Source organism: Tachyglossus aculeatus, unplaced genomic scaffold (genome assembly GCF_015852505.1).
Source record: "Tachyglossus aculeatus isolate mTacAcu1 unplaced genomic scaffold, mTacAcu1.pri scaffold_217_arrow_ctg1, whole genome shotgun sequence".
Taxonomy (NCBI): domain Eukaryota; kingdom Metazoa; phylum Chordata; class Mammalia; order Monotremata; family Tachyglossidae; genus Tachyglossus; species Tachyglossus aculeatus.
In genome coordinates, this window is record NW_024044933.1 from 51,113 (window position 1) to 72,649 (window position 21,537).

A 21,537-nucleotide genomic window follows, 5' to 3' on the forward strand; every position below is an offset into this window, starting at 1 on the left:
TTGAAAGCCAGTCAGTCAGGCAAATAAGGTTGTACTCTCCTTGATGGGGCAATAGATTGAACTCAGGAAAGATCTCGCAGAAAAATATTAGTAACTGAACTCGTGCTAAATTATATGCATTCTCTAAACTGTAAGCTCTTTGTGAGCTGGAAATGTGACTACCACCTTTGTTGTGTTGTACTTTTCCAAGCGCTTAGTACAGCGCTCTGCACACAATAGGCACTCAATAAATAGTACTGATTGATATGCTATTACAAGTAGATCCGCTAGCATGATTAAATAAAACCATGCACAGTAGTAGGACTCTACACACTGAACACTCATTGAATACTGATTCATTTTCTGTTGCACTATACGTTATTCACATTTAAAATAACCTGTGTATTCTCTACCAGTGCTTAGGAGAGCCAAATACGATTGATAGGAGAGTGGTCTGTATATGGTAAGTGCTTAATAAATTGGTTTTAAAGCACTCAATCACTTTGTTCCCTCATACATCACCTGCATGCGATCCTACTGCAACACAGTCCACACACTTCTCTCTTCTAATGCCGACCTACTCACTGTACCTCAGTTTCGTGTATTATAATGCTGACCTCTCATCCATGTACTACTTCTGGTCTGGAATACTCTCCCTCTTCATATGTGACAGATAATTATTCTCCCTGACTTCAAAGTATTATTAAAGGCATATCTCCCCCAGGAAGCCTTCCCCAACTAGGCCTTCTGTTCCTTTTCTTCCACTACCTTCTGCATTACACTGACTTGTGCCCTTTATTCATGCCCTCTCCCAGCCACACAGAACTTCTGTACATAATTCATAATTCATTTATCTATATCGATGTTCATCAACCCATTTAGACTGTAAGCTGATTGTGGACAGAGAATGCGTCTGTAATAGTGTTTTATTATACTCTCCCGAGTACTTATTACAGTACGCTGTACACAGTTAGTGCTCAATAAAAATGATGATGATTATGGCAGTTAATTTGTGCTAAGCACTGTTCTAAGCTCTGGGGAGGTTACAAGGTGATCAGGTTGTCCCACGGAGGGCTCAATCAAAAAATCAAATATGATTGATTGACTGAAATAAATACTGCTGCTACTACTACCACACATACAAATGTAGAAGAACTGAAGTAATCATAAATCTGTTCATTTATTAAAGGGGATCCCATCAGTTTCTGTTGGGAGACAGGGTGGCTCAGTAGAGGAGGCAGTGGAGAGAGTAAGGGACAGAGAGTTAGGAAAATCAGGTTTAAATCTCAATGCTGCTGCTTACCTGCTTTATCACCTTGGGCAAATCACTTAGTTTCTCTGTGCCTGTTTTCCCATCAGTTAAAGGGGGTTATGATACCTATTGTCCCTCCTTCTTAGGCAATGACTCCTCTGTGAAATGGGAATTATGTCTGATTGATTATTTTATATCTACCCCAATGTTTGGTTCATAATCATCATTGTTTTTATTGTGATAAATAATAATAATCAACCAATTATGGAAAGTAAAAAGGAAATCATTAATCAGCCAATTAAGTTAAAATTGAAATTAAAATGTTAATCTGAAGTGAACTTTGCGAGGTGTCCTTTACTGAGAAAGTCTCTCACAGGTCAGATAATTTTCTTCAGTGCCAGGGATTTAGAAATATTCTCTTGTCTAATGAGGTAATCATAATAATAACAATTATAATGATGGTTCTTATTGCATGAACCAAGGATTGGGGAAGGTATAATATAATCATATCAGACGTAGTTCCACAACTTAATTCTAACCTGCTAGAGCTCCGTGACGATTTAGCAGTGTGGTTTAGCAGAAAGAGCACAGGCTTGCGAGTCAAAGGTCATGGGTTCTAATCCCAGCTCTGCCACTTGTAAGCCGTGTGATTTGAGCAAGTCGCTTAACTTCTCTGTGCCTGTTACCTCATCTATAAAATGTGGATTAAGACTGTGAGCCCCACGTGTGACAACCTAATTACTTTGTATCTACCCCAGTGTTTAGAACAGTGCTTAACAAATGCCATAATTACTATTATTAAGAAATGAAAGATTTTTATTCTAATGGGAAAAAGTCCGTTCACTCAGGGAAAGGGTGGGAGGTTAGGAAGAGAAGAAGGGGGAGAGGAACGGACGAGTCAATCAGTATCTCTTACAGTTTGCTTAGTTAACATAACATATTCAGGTTGAAAGTAATTACTTGGGCAAGATTTGCAGTGAAAAATCCAAGCTCCAACATAAGCAATTTGATCCAAAACAACTTAGTGAGTTCCTACTATTTTCATATCCTTGCTGTATCAGGGAGAGTCAGGAAAGTAGACCTTTAATACATAGTTGGGCATGAATGCAAGCTCTCTGTGGTCAGGGAATGTAATAATAATATTAGTGGTATTTATTAAACACTTACTATGTGTCAAGCACTCTACTAAGCGCTGGGGTGGATACAAGCAAATCGGGTTTGTCACAGACACTGTCATTCATTCATTCATTCAATCGTATTTATTGAGCGCTTACTGTGTACAGAGCACTGTACTAAGCGCTTGAGAAGTACAAGTTGGCAACATGTGGGGCTCACTGTCTCAATCTTCATTTTATAAATGAGGTAGCTGAGGCGCAGAGAAGTGAAGTGACTTGACAAAGGTCACACAGCAGAGAAGTGACAGAGCTGGGATTAGAACCCATGACCTTATGACTCCCAGGCCTGTGCTTAGCCATCTACGCCATGTTTCTTCTCTGTCTACCAACATGTCTACCAACTCTGTTATACTGTTATATTGTACTATCCCAAGTGCTTAGGACAGTAAATACAACTGATTGATTGATTGAATATTCTTGGAATATAGGTTGGGTGTGGAGTCCAGTAATTCTGTGGAGCCTTAACCTTCACCCAGGAAACTTCACACACAACCAAAGAGTTTCATCACTGGCCCAGAGTTTAATCTGTCAGAATTAGAAAATGAAACCACACTAGATGCAGTCACATAGAAGACGACACAGTCTGCATGTTCTTCCCTGATGCATGTTTTCACTCTGCATTTTAGCTAGAATGTGACAGGAAAATCTGGTAATATTCTTCTGACAATGTGTGTCTGACAGAAACCAGTGTAATGCAGTGTTGGAAAAACCATTTGTATACATAAAGGTATGGTGTTGGACACAGGGTGAGTACTACAATACAACGTTTACTTAACCCGGAGCTTTGCAAAGAAGGCCATCCCAGTGAATTTAATTTTAAAATGTAAAATTCCACTGTTACAATTATAATAACGACTTATTTCAGGGAACACTGAGAAATATGAGTTTATTGACTTATAATATTGCTGCTGAATGGGTTAATTCACCCCAAAACATTCCTACCTACTACTTTTCTCAAGGCCTCCTTCACATCTCTGTTACACAGGCTATAGATCAGGGGGTTCAACATGGGAACGATGAGACTATAAAACACAGAGTCTGCTTTGTCAAAAGGCAAGGCGTGATTTATGTATAGCTGTTGAAAGTACACTGAAAAGAGGGTCCCATAAAACAAAGCAATGACGGTCAGGTGGGTTACACAGGTAGACAAAGCCTTGCACCTTTCCTCTCCTGAAGGGAATTTCAGAACCACAACAAAGATGCAACAGTATGAGAGAAAGACCACCAGCAGAGAGATGACGAGATTCAGTGTGGAAATAATGAAGATCTGTTTCTCTTTCACATGAATGTCAGAGCAGGAAAGCGATAGCACAGGTGGATCGGTGCAGTAGAAGTGATTAATAGCACTGGAGTAACAGAATGAAGCTTACAAAGTCATAGTGGTCTGTATCAGTGAATTGAGGAAGCCATAAATATACACAGCAGCAGCCAGCTCACTGCAGACTCTGTTAGACATGACGACTGCGTAGAGCAGTGGATTACAGATGGCAACAAAACGATCAAAGGCCATGGTCGCCAACAGGAAACATTCCGTAGTCGCCAAAGCTCTGGAGAAAAACATCTGGGTGAAGCAACCAGGAAAGGAAATGGTTCTTTCCTTCACGAAGATATTTGCCAGTATCTTGGGCATGGTAGAGGAGGCATAACAGATATCAACAAACGAGAGGTGACTGAGGAAAAAGTACATAGGGGTTTGGAGTTGAGAGCTGATCCTGATTAGCCCTATCACCCCAAGGTTCCCTATGAGGGTGATGAGATCAATTACTAGAAATATCACAAAGAGCAGAATCTGCAGGTCCAGCTGATTTGTAAATCCCAGAAGGACGAACTCAGTTACCATGGTTTGGTTACTTCCCGCCATTTTTCTCTTCAGTCTTCAATCTTCGCTCTGTAGGATTGACAAGGTCTATTGGACAAAGGTCTAGCGGGTGCAGGGAACTGTACTTAGCACCCGGGAGAATACAATATAACAATAATTCAATGCTGACATTGTTTAATGCTCCAAGGCATCTCTAACTCTCCCCTACCATTCATTCATTCGCTCATTCAATTGTATTAATTGAGTGTTTAATGTGTGCAGAGCACTGTATTAAGCACTTGGGAGAACACAACACAACAATAAACAGACACATTCCCCCCACAACAAGCGTAACGTCTAGAATGAATGGCTGGGCTCGCTAGCCATGTGCTGGAAAGCCAGCAAAATTCTGAATTACTAAATTCCAGTCTTCTCTATTTCCTGTTATTTAATGAACATCCCAGAAGGATTTATGTTGGAGAATAAAGAGCACTGACAGTGTCCTCTAGATTGTAAGGTAATTGTGGGTAGGGAATGTATCAGTTTATTGTAGTATTGAACTCTCCCAAATATTTAAAAGTGCTTTGCACACAATAAGCACTCAATAAATACAACTGACTGACTAACTGCATGACCTGAGTCATGATACCAGCTGAACTTTCTTGGGGATGTTCTAGCTGAGCTCCATTTGATTATGTTCCCAGGTTCAGAAAGTTCATTTCCCCAAAAATGCTAGGGATAGGTTTAAGGTGCTATCTCAGCTATTTTGTTGTATTTCTGAGCCTGAATTTTTTATTCAACGGATTGATACCCATCCCTGCATATTTGTGTGCTCAATTACATATTTTGATCACAATAGTTGTAACTACTTTTATATCTGTCCTCCTCTGTTAAAACATTAGCTTGCGTTGGCAGGGAACATGCCTAATAATAATAATGTACTTCCCAAGCGCTTAGTACAGTGCCCAGCACACAGTAAGCACTCAATAAATACAATTTAATGAATGAAAGGCATTTGTTAAGCACTTACCGAATGTCAAGCACTGTTCTAAGCACTGGGGTAGGTATAAGGAAATCGGGTTGTCCCACGCTGGGCTCACAGTCTTAATCCCCATTTTACAAATGAAGTAACTGAGGCACAGAGAAAGTAAGTGTCTTCCCAAGGTCACGCAGAAGAGAAGTGCTGGAGCCAGGATTAGAACCCATGTTCTCTGACTCCCAAGCCCATACTCTTTCCACTAAGCTACATTGCTTATTTATTTTGCACTTCCCAAATGCCTAATTCTTCAGTGCATTGTATCAAGTGGGCATTCAATAGATTCTGCTGGGTCTGATGCTACCAGTACTACTAGTAATACTACTACTAAAACTTCTACCACTATTACTACTAATCAGCATGTCCTAGTGGACAGAACACGGACTTGGGTGCCATAGGACCTTTGGATCTAATGCTAGTTCCACCACCTCTCTGCTGGGGACCATGGGCAAATCAATTAACTTCTCTGTGCCTCAGTTACTTCATCTGTAAAATGGGGTTTAAGACTGTGAGCGCCTTGTGGGACAGGAACTGTGTCGAACCTGATAAGCTTAAATTTATCCCAGTACTCAGAACAGTGGTTGACACATAGTGCTTAACAAATACAATTGTGATTATTATTGTTATTGCTACTACTACTTCTACAACTACTACAACTTCTACTATTACTACTAGTAAAACCACGTGTAAGTGTTCTTAGTTTAAAATATTTTCAAATCTCCATGATGCCACGAAAATCTTTTCAGTCCCATTCTTATGCATGGTTGGATCTCATGACAAAAAATAGCTGGATTAATGGCTCTATCATTGCTATACCTTTTAGAGCACATTACAGACGTTTGGCATTATTTTCTTAAAGGTTCAGTGTTTTCCTACATAGATGTGTTTTCTGTGCTTTCCCAGGAAACGCAGGGAAATAGCTGCAAGATGATATTTTCAGTTATTTTTCCCATGGGTGCTTTTTTATAGTTGAGGAAACTGAATCGAAAATGCCTTTTTGCTAACATCAACTAGAAAACATTTTAAGATGTTTATCTCACTAGTTCCTTGCGGGTAGGGAATGCATCTTCCAAATCTGTTGCGTTTTACTCCTCCAAGCTCTTAATATAATGCTCTGCACATAGTAATCACTCAATAAATACCATTGATTGACTGGTTGATAGTAAGGGCTCAATAAATACTATTGATGATGATGATGATGATTAAATACTTGGAATATTGTATCTGTCATTTTATATTCCTATCATTTTACACCTTAAAATCACCACTGAAAAGGTATCTGAGCAACAGATATTGGAATCTTGAAAACTGAAGTAATAGCAGTAAGGATTATTAATGTGCTCTTTCTTATTGCGTGCTTTCATAAACCAATTTTGAAGTCAATGTATTTTTTCCACAATTACAGACCGTTAGGATTTTTAAACAGCAGTTTCTATCAGTTATTTTTCTAAACATGCCAAAACTGTCAAATGTTGCAATCCTGCACAACTATTATGTAAAAAAGGTTTCCATCTTCCATAATTAAGAAATTTAAATTTATGATGGCTTTTTTTTGTGCTGGGACCTCTTCTAATGGAAGCCAAAATTTGCCACTTTTTAAAATTTTGCTTTCATCTCCACTAAGTGTATTTCCCCACATCTTTAGTCCTGTTTAAGGCACCTGTATATCAAGAAAAAAATGCAATTCATGTTAAACAAATGAACCTTTGAAAGCTAATCCTACTAGAAAACAACATGGCCCTAAAGCCTCTGGACATCTTTTATTCCACTTTTAATTTCTGGAAGAGAGATTTATGGTAAAAAAAGCCACCAAGTATGCAAAGAATTCATAGCAATCTAATCATTTTGCCCTTGAGATTTTTGCTTTGCTTTGGAATCCAGTGGGAAAAACAATTAACAAATGATTTTAGAATCATTTTCTTATGTACGATATCCAGTATTTTTCGACATCATTTTAAAATATTAATGCTTTTCTTCTCGTTGACAACTATATATTACAAAGAGATAATACATGGACACACACTGAAAGCCTATGTGGATATCTATATCTATATCTATCTATACCTATATATCTATCTATATATATCCATATATATACTTGCAATGTCAGCTAATTTTATATTTTCTCCTCTAAAACATTTGCAAAACTTTATTTACAACTAAGTATAATCCCAAGAAAATACATTGTTGGAGAGAACACATGTGCCATCTTAAAATATTCTGGAAAACTGAGGAACAACTTTGTCACATTGTATTCTCCCAGGCATTTTGTACAGTATTCTGAACACAGTAAGCACTCAATAAATCCAACTGATAGACTGAAAAAAAGCAGGAGGACATTGTGGAAGTAGTGCTGGATCACGTTGGGGCCACAGAAGGTCAACTGGAAAGTGCAGCTGGTGAGCAGGATAACATTTGTAAATCTAGCCAAGTAGGAACCAGCCACCAGGCCTAAGCAGACTCTCCAGGAGATGACAGTCTCATAAAGCTGAGGGTTGCCGATGGCCATGTAACGGTCATATGCCATGATCACCAGGAGGAAAGATTCTGTGCTGGCAAAGCCAGCGAAAATGTAAAGCTGCCTAGCACATCCAGCTACATAAATGGCTTCTCCCCATTCTAAGAAGTTCACCAGGGCTCTGTGGGCAGTAGAAGAAGAGTAACATATGTCCACGGAGGATGATCCTGTTAGGAGAAAGTACATGGTCAGGTGCAGGTGGGAGTCCATTTGGATTAACATGATCATCCCAAGATTCCCCAAGATGGTAGTCATGTAGATCAGTAAAAATATCATGAAGAGAGGGATCTGCAATTCTGGGTGGTCTCTGAAACCCACAAGAATGAATTCAATCACCAAGGTGCCATTGTTCGTGTCCATTGGGGAATACGATTATCCAGTCCACATAGCCAATCACACTGCTCTGAGAATGTTAGATGTGACCCACACCACTGCTTTCCCATGGAGGCATGTTAAACTAGGAATTTCCACCAGGCCGATCTGGAGCCATTAATATAGTTCTGAAAGAAAGGAGTTGAGAAAAGAAAATCCTTCCTTGTAAACACACACATGTATATTGTGGTTCCCATGCATATACTCACACAGAGATAGAATATATAGTAATGATTGGCAATTTAATGTGGAGGTAGACAGAACATTTATTCATCTGTGTTTTAAGTCTCCTTCATCAAATATCCCCAGCAAAGGTGATGTTGAGGCCCTTGGAAGAGTGGATTAAGTTTAGGCACGCACCAAGAACCATACTCAAATAAACCATACTGGGATCATGTCTCCTGAACAGAGGAATTCTGGATTCACCCTACTTACTAGAGAGGGAAGATCACAGAAGGAGAACAAATATTCTCCTCAAATGAAGGAAAGGGGCAGTTGGAAATCTTTGGAGAGATGACACAGGAATCTTATGCCGGGGTGGGATGGAAGGGAGTGAATATTCCCCAGAACGAAAAGAGAGTATACTGCATCTTTGATCTAGGGCCCAGATGACTAAAAGCGCTTGTGACTGGGGTTATAGACATGTGGCCATCTATTCAACTGCCACACTCCAATTCTTTCTTCCTCAGTTCTAAAAGACAATTATGAAGAAGTGTGGTTTACCAGGTATTTGAATAATAGCACTATTTATACACAGTGACTAATTATGCTGTTTAAATTCAACGCATTTAGGAGTTTTTTAGGGGTAAAGGCAATGTTAATTATATTATAACTTTTTATGTTAATGCCTGTCTCCCCCTCTAGACTGTAAACTCACTTTGGGCAGGGAATATATCAGCCATCTCTGTTTTATTTTACTCTATCAAGCTCTCAATACAGTAGTCTGTACATAGTAAACTCTCAGTGAATACCATTGATGGCGATGATGTCAAAATTGCTAAGGATTTTACCTCTAAAAGTAGGTCTACTACTGAAAATCTGTAGGGGCCCCCCATAGAGAATAACATAGATTAGCTTCTGCGATTATATAAAAAATTGAAGGAGGTGAAAGATCTTAAACAGATGGATATAGAGAGTTCTCTTACTTTTTCTCTTCCTCCAACCAGCTAGATACATTTGGCAGTGTTCACTCTGCCAAGAATCATTCTCAGATTCATTGTCATGTGTGTTGAAATGAAACACAAGGGAGATACTTGTGGAAAGTAGAAGTAGAAGTTGAGAAAGGAAGGACATGTCATGTCATGGAAATAATTACAGTATATATGAAAGAACGTAGTAGAGTTACTGAACACAGGAAGCGTTTGATAAATACCATTATTTGATTGATATGGCAGGCATGAGATTATTTTTTATTGTATTGCACGTTCCAAAGTGCTTAGTACAGTGTCCGCACACAATAAGAGCTCAATAAATTTCAAAAAATTTCAATAATGATATTTGGAATATTAATGATCTCAATAATAAAGCAGTGATAGTTTCTACTTTCCTAATGCCTTTCTCTAAATGATACTGTGGCGCAAAAGGAGATCATAGATTTGATCTTAAATGCACTTGATATTGTTTCTTAAAAAGAGTTAAGTATATATAGGAAGGTTAGCCCACAGGAAAAAAAATATCCTAATGGGTGAACCAAAATCAAATCAAGCTCTCAGAAAGTGCTTGGCACATAGTAAACACTTAACCAATACCATCATTATTATCATAAATCATCAAAAGAGCTTTTTCATAACCATTCATGCAGTATTCTGATATAAGGGAAGCACCCAGGTTTGGATAAGATTAAAGAAAAACTCCCCCATTAGTACATTAGATTTAACTCCTGAACACTTTTTTTTGGAAGGCACTACTTTGTGCCCCAGTTTTCTCATCTGCAAAATGAGCATAAAATATCCATTTTTCTCTTTCTCTTAGACTGTGAACCCCATGTGGGATGGGGACAGAGTTTGACCTGATTATTCTGTATCAAGCCAAGGGCTTTAGTACCGAGCACGACACACAGTAAGCACTTATTGAATACCTTAATCAGCATGATTATTAAGCTGAAAATATTCTGAAAAGTCATCATTCAAGCAATTATCAATTTCTGTTTAGGTCTTAGGTGACGGGTCCTGCCTTTATCGCATCCTATTTGGCATTTACGCTCTCAACCCTCTCCACTACTCTCCCATCCTTCCAAGCAGTATCTTCAGATGAGATCTCCTCCCTTCTCTCAGGTGCTACTCCATCCACCTATGCTTCAGACCCTATTCCCGATCATCTTATGAAAACTCTCTCCCCTTTTCTCCTCCCCTCCTTACCTTCCATCTTCAACCACTCACTCTCCACTGGTTCGTTTCCCTCTGCCTTCAAACATGCCCACGTCTCCCCCATCTTAAATAAACCATCTCTTGACCCCACCTCCCCTTCTAGCTATCACCCTATCTCTCTTCTATCCTTCCTTTTCAAACTCCTAGAATGACTCATCTACACTCGCTGCTTCGAATTCCTCAACGCCCACTCTCTCCTTGACTCCCTCCAATCTGGCTTCCATCCCCTACACTCCACCGAAACTGTCCTCTCAAAGGTCACCGATGACCTCCTTCTTGACAAATCCATCGGAATCTACTCTATCCTACTACTCCTCGACCTCTCATTCATTCATTCATTCAATCGGATTTATTGAGGGCTTACTGTGTGCAGAGAACTGTACTAAGCGCTTGGGAAGTACAAGTAGGCAACATATAGAGACGGTCCCTACCCAACAACGGGCTCACAGTCTAGAAGCTCAGCTCAGCTGCCCATCACAGTCTCAGCTGCTTTCGACAGTGTGGATCACCCCTTCTCCTCAACACGCTATCCAACCTTGGCTTCAAAGATTCCGTCCTCTCCTGGTTCTCCTCTTATCTCTCTGGCCATTCATTCTCAATCTCCCTTGTGAGCTCCTCCTCCCCCTCCCATCCCCTTACTCTAAGGGTTTCTCAAGGGTCAGTTCTTGATCCCCTTCTGTTCTCTATCTACACTCACTCCCTTGGTGAACTCATTCGCTCCCATGGCTTCAACTATCATCTCCACACTGATGACACCCAAATCTACATCTCTTCCCCTGCTCTCTCTCCCTCCCTCCCGGCTTGTATCTCCTCCTGCCTTCCGGATATCTCCATTTGGATGTCTGCCCGCCATCTAAAACTCAATTTGTCCAAGACTGAACTCCTTACCTTCCCTCCCAAACCCTGTCCTCTCCCTGACCTTCCCGTCACTGTAGATGGCACTACCATCCTTCCCGTCTCACAAACCCACAAACTTGGTCTCATCCTCGACTCCGCTCTCCATTCATCCCTCACATCCAATCCATCACCAAAACCTGCCGGTCTCACCTCCACAACATCGCCAAGATCCACCCTTTCCTCTCCATCCAAACTGCTAATTTGCTGGTTCAACCTCTCATCCTATCCCGACTGGATTACTGAATCAGCCTCCTCTCTGATCTCAGATCATCCTGTCTCTCCCCACTTCAGTCTATACTTCACTCTACGGCCAGGATTCTCTTTGTACAGAAACTCTCTGTACAGAAACGCTATTGGCATGTCACTCCCCTCCTCAAAAAACTCCAGTGGTTGCCTGTCAACCTACGAATCAAGCAAATACTACTCATTCTCGGCTCAAGGCTTTCCATCACCTCGCCCCTTCCTACCTCAACTCCCTTACCTCCTTCTACAGCCCAGGCTGCACCCTCTACTCTTCTGCTGCTAACCTCCTCACTGTACCTCGTTCTTTCCTGTCCTGCCGTCGGCCTCCCACCCACGTCCTTCCCCTGGCCTGGAATGCCCTCCCTCCACACATCCACCAAGCTAGCTCTCTTCCTTCCTTCAAAGCCCTACTGAGAGCTCACCTCCTCCTGGAGGCCTTCCCAGACTGAGCCCCCTTTTTCCTCTCCTCCTCCCCACCCCCCCCCCACATCCTTCCCCTCTCTAAGCACTTGTATATATTTGTGTAGATTTATTACTCTACTTATTTTGCTTGTACATATTATTTTGTTAATCATGTGAACATAGCTTAGTAAGTGCATAAATGCATTAATGCATAAGTGCTTAGTATAGTGCTCTGCACACAGTAAGGGCTCAATAAATACGATTGAATGAATGAATGAATATAGCTATAATTCTATTTGTTCTGACGATTTTGACACATGTCTACGTGTTTTGTGTTGTTGTCTGTCTCCTCCTTCTAGACTGTGAGCCAGTTGTTGGGTGGGGGCTGTCCCTATATGTTGCCGACTTGTACTTCCCAACTGCTTAGTACACTGCTCTGCACACAGTAAGTACTCAGTAAATTCGATTGAATGAATGAATGAGTGATTGATTGAATGAGTGTTCATGGGTCCTTGGACTCCAGGATAAAAGGGTCCAGAGAGAAGTGGCATGGCTGAATGGATAGAGCACAGGAACTAATCCTGGCTCTGACACTTGTCCATTGCGTGATTCTGGACAAGCCACTTCACTTCTCTGGGCCTCAGTGAACTCATCTGTAAAATGGGGTAAAGACTGTGAGCCCCATGTGGGACAGGGAATGACTTAGTGCTTAGAACAGTTACTATCCCACAGACACAGCACTCAATGACCACTGAGCCCACAAAGCTCTTTCAGGGAAAACTGGTGCAGTAGCTAACCATAGAAATGAAATCATAGGACAAAAACTCTGCCACATCCATTTGATGGCTCTTATTGTTAATAGCAATAACGATAATGATAAACTGTGGTATTAAATGCTTCTTTTTTGTCAAGCACTGTACTAAGTGCGGGGGAAGATACAAGACCTTAAGTTACTGCAAGGAGAGAGGGTGTTCCTTTTGGTTGTCCACCTCAGGTTTGAAGCCACGGAAAAGTGATTTTGAGGACAATGCTAGCAATATTACTGAATGTCAAGCAGTCAATAGCTATGGGTGTGTTCTGCTTTTAATGAGGTGCCATGAGTGGGAAGGATTCTATGTCTTAGATAATACTTGCTCCACTGGAATCCCTTACTCCATACTGAAGAACTATCTTGGAAAATTATGGAAAATGGATACGGAGTCCCCAGAAGAGATCTATCCGTATGGACGCTTATGATATCTGGATTTGAGGAAGGCAACACACTTTGGCCGGCAGCCCAGTTTGCCATTTCTGCCTTTTCCAGGCTGAACACTTCAAATTTAGGCATAGACTTTAACTGGTGATGTCAGTCTTTCCCCCAGGCAAGGGGAACAGAAAAGTAAGGGAAAGTGTATCTCTCCAGGATAAAAATAGAGACATCAGGCAGGAGAGAGAACCTGTGGGAAAGGAATGGATCATAGCTCTATTGGTCTGCATAGTAACTCTTGCACTCTCACCTCTGCCAGGGACCCAGATTGCCAAGAACATGCAGGCGGTCAGTGTTATTGCAAACGCTAACAAAATGGAACATATGAGGAAATGTTAAAAATTGAAACTAGGAGGTAAAGTTGAGGATGAATTAACAAAGGTCTTGAAAAGCAGCGTGACCTAATGGAGAAAGCATGGGCCTGGGAATTAAGAAGACCTGGGTTCGAATCCCGGTTTTGCCACTTGCCTGTTGTGTGACATTGGAAAAGTCAGGTAACTTCTTTATGCCTCAGTTTCTTCATCTGTAAAATGGGGATTCAACACCTGATTAGACTGTGAGCTCCATGCGGGACAGGGATTGTGTCTAATTTGATAACCTTCTGTCTATCTCAGTGTTTGATGCATTGTAAGTAATTAACAAACACTGTTAAAACAAGTCTTCAAATTTTCAAAAGTTTAGTAAAAGAAAGGCTAGGAATAAATGTTATTCAACACCGTGGGGAACGCACTTAGATATAAAGGGATTTACCTTGAAGGAGATATATTTCTGACTTCACAATGGGTAGGAGAGAATTCTTGACATGGAAATAGATTAGTGGATAGATATGAATAATGGGAAAAATATTAATTTAATCTCCTATGCCTAGATGGATAGTTCTTATTTCAATTTCTGCAAGAGTGAATACTTAGCTTATTTATTAAGTCACTGTAAGCTCCCCTCTAGACTCTAAACTCTTTGTGGGAAGGGAACACAGCTACCAACTCTCTTATATTGTACTCTTCCAAGTGGTTAGTACAGTGTTCTACATACAGTCAGTGCTCAATACCACTGATGGATATTATGAACAAAGTGTTTGGGTCACAGTCATTGTCCTCTTCAGAGGTAACAAACTAAGAGGGAGGGAAGTATATATTTTATTCCCATTTTAGAGTTAAGGAAACTAAGGCCATATAGATTAAGTGCTGTCTTTCTTAAGGTTACAAAGCAGGTCAGTGCAGGGCTGGGACTAGAACTTGACTTTTAGTCCCAAAATCTTTCCACTGAAGAAATGATATCTTGTTTTGAGAAAATGAAATGAAAAAAAAATTGAAAAAGCAATGGGTTTTCTGGAGGTAGAATTGAACTAAAATTCACAATTAATTTTGTTGATATTTTTCACCTGTTCTTTTCCTTCTTCAGCAAAAATGGCTCCAAACCATCTTAAGCTAAAACCTGAATTCACCTTCTTGCAAGATCCAGGAATGAACAGCAATATAGATTAGCCACCACCTCTCATATCATCAGTGTTAAATTGCATTCAATTTTAATATACCACATATGGAAAAGGACATATTTGATGTCCTACTGAGAGATGTAACACTGTCTTGTAACTCCAAGGAAGACAGTTTCCCAATGCCCTAAAACTACGGCAGCCTTGATAAAGTGCTATTTATATCCCAATAATCCCTTTGTGATCTAGAGATGTTTCTTTTCTGCCCCAAAGGTGAGTGTCACACTTAAAAGGGAGTTTAAAACATTATTTTCAATAGTGCTGATTTTAGACTTTAAAGCCATAACAATGCACTGATTTTATTATTACTGCGGCACTTGTTAGTGTGTACTATGTGCCATGCACTGTACTAAGCATTTGGTGTAAATACGAGATGATCCGGTTGGACACAGCCCCTCACAGTCTTCCCAGATTTTAATGAAGTGATACAAAGGGACAATAATCTGAAAATTCCGAAGACTTTCTCAGTTTATAAGGGGCTATTTGGATTTCAGAGTAGAGACCTAATTTCCAAAACTGAATTCTCACATACGATGGCAAAAATACTAGAGATAGTGGATCTTGTACAGCTCAAAGACAGTTAATTTCACCAAATGAGTAATGCTTTAGAAAAATCTACTGCTTTAGTATTTTCAGCACATCTGTGATGAATTACAGAGGTTATGAACTTCTTCCATAGCAATTAATCAATTAATCAATCATATTTATTGAGCACTTACTGTATTCAGAGCACTATACTATCAGTTTCTTTGACTTTTATTGTTCATATCACTAAATACAAGATATTTTCTGGAGCTCCAGTGGTCTTTAGTACTACAAATATAACAAATAGTTCCAATTTTTGACAATTAGGGCCCTAGTTTATACCGTTGTACTTTTTCTTTTATATTTAGTTTCTTATCTTTCCTTTTAGCTTACTTCCCTATCTCCCCTTATGTCTCTGTGACTTTTGTTGAAGTAAATGTTTGGTAGATTGCAGTAACTCAGTAAGCCCTAGTACTACAACAACTACTATAAAAGGTTCTTGGATTTCTGGCTTCAGTAAATGCCTATTTCTCTCAGCATGTGGTAGTATTATAATATTAAGTGAGTGAGACCGGTTGCGGAGACTGACATTACAGTATCCCTGTCTTTATACTCTGGTCTAGTAAGTAATAATAATGATTACCATATAATATGATTGTGGCATTTGTTAAGCACTTATGATATGGCAAACACTGTTCTAAGCTCCGGGAACTATACAAGGTAAGGAGATCATACACAGTTTTTGTCCTACTAGCTGCCACATTAGACTTCATTACATAGAAGGGGCCTCTATGGCATTTATCCTTTTTGTCAAACTCTTTGTTGTCAAACTGTGTAATGAATCATTTGGTTTAACAAACTTGACTCAGGTAGACCCTGAAATAAATCAGAGGGCTCAGCAATGAAACACTAGTGGAAGGTAGTGAGAAAACTATTGTTGCCTACCTAATAATGGGAGCCTCTTTGCCATCTCATCTCTCCCGCCCAAGAAGCACAATGGGCAGAATTATCATTAGAGCCGATATATTTGACCTAATTAACGTTCTGCAAATACACCAACATATTCCATCTTTTGTAAAGGAATATTTTGTGAGTGAATTTCATATGTCAAATGTGCATACTCCAGGAAACCACAAGACTCACTGTTTCATGGCAGTCTAGCAATAATAATGATAATAATAATTGTGGTATTTGCTAAGTGCTTACTATGTGCCAAGCACTGTTCTAAGCATTGGGATAGATACAAGGTAATCAGGTTGTCCCACGTGGGGCTCACAGTCTTAATCCCCATTTTTACAGATAACTGAGACATAGAGAAGTTAGGTGACTTGCCCAAAGTCACACAGCAGACAGGTGGCAGAGCTGGAATCTGAATCCATGTCCTCTGACTCCCAAGCCCGTGCTCTTTCCACTGAGCCATGCTGTGGCAACACATTGTCCACACCTCACTCCTTCACAGGGCGTTCAGGGCAGAATTATGGCTCCCTGTAGCAGAGAAAGAATCGTAGCTTTCTGGTCCAACTTCCAACTCCAGTTTCCATCTGCTGTCACCCTCTGCCTGCATATCAGCCCTACCGGGATATTGTCTAGCAAAGGGAGTCAGAAAATAGGGGAGAGATAGGCAATCTTGATGATACTAGTCTTGTCGCTTTTAGTTTTGCTCAGGTAGAAGATTGAGCAGAGAAAAAATGAATGAGGAAGGTACTTTTCTGAGAAGAAAGACTCCTAGCCATCAGGAGACCTTTGTTGAGTTGCAGTGAGTGAGTAGGTAACTGAATGCATGTGATGCCACCATTAGGGATGCCATTTTACAAAGGGTGGCCATTTCCTCTCCGCACGTGGGAAGGAATTGGCTACACCCTCTTAGGGGCTGCATTACTAAAGCAGGGCAAAAAGTGCTACACAGTGACATGATGTGAAACATTTTGAAACACTGCAATTGAGCATATCTCAGGAACATATATGACAGCAGTAAAAAATGATGTGTGATCTACTAGTAATTTTAATTGCTCAATCATCAAATGTCAAAATTGGAATTCTTCAAAGTTGTGAAGTGAAAATCCTTGCACTGAGCAGGGTTGTCCTGCGACGCCCACGCCATTTGCTGTATCTTGGCAACAGTGCACTCTGTGAGCTGCCTCTGTTATCATCTGAGGTCAACCATGATTTGAAAGAGCATGTGTGGAATCTCTAGTGAATGACATTCTCTAGTTACTATTTCAGTGAAATTTGACAAAGCTTTGAAGGTCTCTGCTTTTCTTGAATGGCGTCTTAAATTCTCTGTCTTTCTATCTGCTAGCCTGGCAACTGAGTTTGGATATGATTTCAGGAGATAGCATTACTGGTCTTTATATACTCTACAAAGAATTAACATCTCAGGAAAGCACTCTCTGAATTTCCCCAAATTATGCTAGTCAGTTTTACTAGAGAGGAAATGCAAAGCAGTTATTTCTAAATAATACATTTAGTTTGTTGTCTGCTAATACATTTTTGAGTTATTAGTAATTCTAAACTCCATTTTTCCTAGATATTTTATCTTAAAAATGGGTGATGAATGTATTTAACTGTTTATCAATGATGTTTATTCAGCACCTACAGTGTGTAGAACACTGTACTAAGCATGTGATAGAGAATGTTAGAGATAAGAGATGCAATCCCCTCCCTCAAGTAGGTCACAGTATGGAAGGGAAGGTGAATGCAAAATTATTTAAAGTGAGGAAGAGAAAAAGAATGAAAAGGTGGATAATGGAGTACATAAGTCCTTAAATGATGAAAATTGATATATTCATTCAATCATATTTATTGAGCGCTTACTGTGTACAGAGCACTGTACTGAACGCTTGGGAAGTACAAATCAGCAACATTCAGAAACAGTCTCTACCCAACAATGGGCTCACAATCTAGAAGGGGGAGACAAACAACAAAACAAAACAAGTAGACAGGTGTCAATACCATCAGAATAAACGCAATTATAGCTATATACACATCATTAGTAAAATAAATAGAATAGTATGTACAAATACACACAAGTGCTGTGCTGGGGGAAAGGGGTAGGGTAGGCGGGCGACCGGGAGGGGAGGAGGAGAGGAACATAAAGGAGCCTGAGAATTTTAGGCTCTTCGTGACTCAAACCAACAGTCCTGATGTCACAGCTGTGTTTGTGATGGTGACCATCTCGACATTCTAAAAGTTGAGTAGGCCCCACCCTGCATCTCTCTGAGTCCTTACCAGGCTGGAGCAGGGGTTGATGGGGTTTATGGGAGTACATGGTTGGGCCAAAAAGGGTTCATCAGGCTACTTTCTGCTGAATGGACATGTCACACAGCAGACATGTAGCAGATCCAGGATTAGAACTCCTGATCTTCTGACACCCCGGCCCATGCTCTATTCACTGTGTCACAGTGCTTCCTGGTTACCACCTTTGTATTTTTCAATTCTGGTTACCATTCCTTATGTGTCTATCGTCTATCCCCAAAATCAGCACTTTCCTCTCCTTCTAAAGTCCTACCACGTTAATACAATCACTCATCCAAACCCTCTTAGATTTCTGCATCAGCCTCATTCCTGACCTCCCAACGTCGCCTCAGTGCAGTCCATACTTCAAGCTCCTGCTCAGATTATTTTTTTCTACAGAAACGTTCAGGACCCTCAGTCACCCCCTTCCCCAAAAATCTCCAACGGTTGCCTATCCAGCTCCGTATCAAACAAGAGCTATGCACACAGAAAGTGCTCAATAAATACCATTGATTGATACTGAAGAGAACGAGAGCTTCATTCATTTAATCGTATTTATTGAGCACTTACTGTGTGCTTAGTCAGTTAGATACTTTAAGAAAATGAAGACCTCATACATATCATTATCCCATTCATGTAGGTTACTAAAGACTTCCCTGAAATACAGATACTCAAATGATAAGGGATTGTGTCTACCCATTCTGTTACGTTGTACTCTCCCAAGTGTTTAGTACAGTGCTCTGCACACAGACAAGTGTTTAGTAAATAAAGTTGACTGATCGATCTAGCTCTGCATTAAACAGAAACTCCTTAGTATTGGTTCTAAACTTAATCAGCTCTCCCTTTAACTAACCTCACTAATCACCCACAGTCTTCAGTTCCAACTATGACTTAGTAACTCTATCTCAATTATTTCCTGTCTCATTGCCGACTCCTTGCCCATATCTTCCCTCTGACCTGGAACTCCCTCCCTTTTCATACCGGACAGACCACATCTTACCCCATCTTCAAAGCCCTACTAAAATTTTCTCTTTCAAGAGGGCTTCCCTATTAAACTCATTTTCCCAAACTATATGACATCCCTTTTGTTTTGCCTAGGCACTTAGGTTTGATAATAATAATAATGGTGTTTATTAAGCGCTTACTATGTGCAAAGCAATGTTCTAAGCGCTGGGGAGGTTGCAAGGTGATCAGGGTGTCCCACAGGGGGCTCACAGTCTTAATCCCCATTTTACAGATGAGGTAACCGAGGCACAGAGAAGTCACCTCGCCCCCTCCTACCTCACCTCCCTTCTCTCCTTCTACTGCCCAGCCCGCACCCTCTGCTCCTCCACCACTAATCTCCTCACTGTACCTTGCTCTCGCCTGTCCCGCCATCGACCCCCGGCCCACGTCATCCCCCGGGCCTGGAATGCCCTCCCTCTGCCCATCCACCAAGCTAGCTCTCTTCCTCCCTTCAAGGCCCTGCTGAGAGCTCACCTCCTCCAGGAGGCCTTCCCAGACTGAGCCCCTTCTTTCCTCTCCCCCTCGTCCCCCTCTCCATCCCCCCGTCTTACCTCCTTCCCTTCCCCACAGCACCTGTATATATGTATATACGGTTGCACATATTTATTACTCTATTTATTTATTTATTTATTTATTTATTTTACTTGTACATTTCTATCCTACTTATTTTATTTTGTTGGTATGTTTGGTTCTGTTCTCTGTCTCCCCCTTTTAGACTGTGAGCCCACTGTTGGGTAGGGACTGTCTCTATGTGATGCCAATTTGTACTTCCCAAGCGCTTAGTACAGTACTCTGCACATAGTAAGCGCTCAATAAATACGATTGATTGATTGATTGATTGATTAAGTGGCTTGCCCAAAGACACACAGCTGACAATTGGAGGATCAGGATTTGAACCCATGACCTTCGACTCCAAAGCCCATGCTCTTTTCCACTGAGCCACGCTGCTTCTCTAATGATGTACAGGTTTGTATGCATCATGCACTTTGATACTCCCCCTACCCCTACAGCACTCATGTACACATCCTTATAAGCAGTTCTCCAATCTTTAAGTATTTTAATGTTGATTTTCCCCTCTAGCCTGTAAGCCCCCTAAGGCCAGGCATTGTGTCTACCAATTGTATTTCAATGAACTCTTTCAATTGATTACAACATTGCTTTGAACACAGTAAATTCAGCCACAGGGCTAACTGCATGTTCTCTAGCTTTTTATAAAAAATGTAGATTTGACCAAGCAAATATAGGGTATAGCGATTCATGATAAGGAGCATGACCTATTGGAAAAAGAACAGGACTGGGAGTCAATGTTCTAATCCTGCCTCCAGTACTTTTCTGGTTTGTGACCTAGGAAAAGTCAGGTAATGCCTCTGAGCCTCAGTTTCCTCATTTATAAAATGGGAATTAAATGAGTATTCTCTCTCCCTCTTAGACTGTTAGCTCCATGTGTGACTAGGGCAGGGTCTGCTCTGAATATCTTGCATCTACCTCAGGGTTTAGCATTGTGCTGTGCACAGTTAGCCCTTATCAAATATTACAATTATTATTACCATTGTATATACAGTGACAACACTGATTTTCCCCATTAAATCTGTTGTAAAGTTATGAGGATTGCCTTTCTCTTTTGGTAAGCGCTTACTATGTGCCACACACTGTACGAATTGCTGGGGTCGATACATGCTAATCAGGTTGGACATAGTCCCTTTCCCACAATGGGCTCACATTGCTAATTTCCACTTTAAGGTTGAGATAACTGAGGCACAGAGAAGTTAAGTGACTTCTCCAAGGTCATGCAGCTGGTATATGGCAGAGCCAGGACAGAACCCAATTCCTTCTGATTTCCCAGGCCCATGCTCTAACCACTAGACCACACTAGTTCTGTGCTTCTCTTGAAAATGATCTATTAGGGATTATGGGGGAAGGCTAGTCCATTCAGCAGAAAGTAGCCTGATGAACCCATTTTGGCCCAACCATGTACTCCTATCAACCCCATCAACCCC

General features: G+C 40.7%; 1 protein-coding gene and 1 pseudogene across 1 annotated transcript; both read right to left on the reverse strand.

Annotated features, from left to right (window-relative positions):
* Nucleotides 1-3,328: 3,328 nt before the first annotated feature.
* Nucleotides 3,329-4,267, reverse strand: LOC119923674 (annotated as a pseudogene).
* A 1,845-nt stretch (nucleotides 4,268-6,112) lies between these two features.
* Nucleotides 6,113-8,118, reverse strand: LOC119923675 (olfactory receptor 5AP2-like). The gene is made up of 2 exons (XM_038742986.1): nucleotides 7,603-8,118; nucleotides 6,113-6,250 (listed from the first exon to the last, which is right to left on the reverse strand). The coding sequence occupies exons 1-2, from the start codon at nucleotides 8,116-8,118 to the stop codon at nucleotides 6,113-6,115; spliced, it is 654 nt and encodes a 217-aa protein (XP_038598914.1).
* Between the last annotated feature and the right edge of the window lie 13,419 nt (nucleotides 8,119-21,537).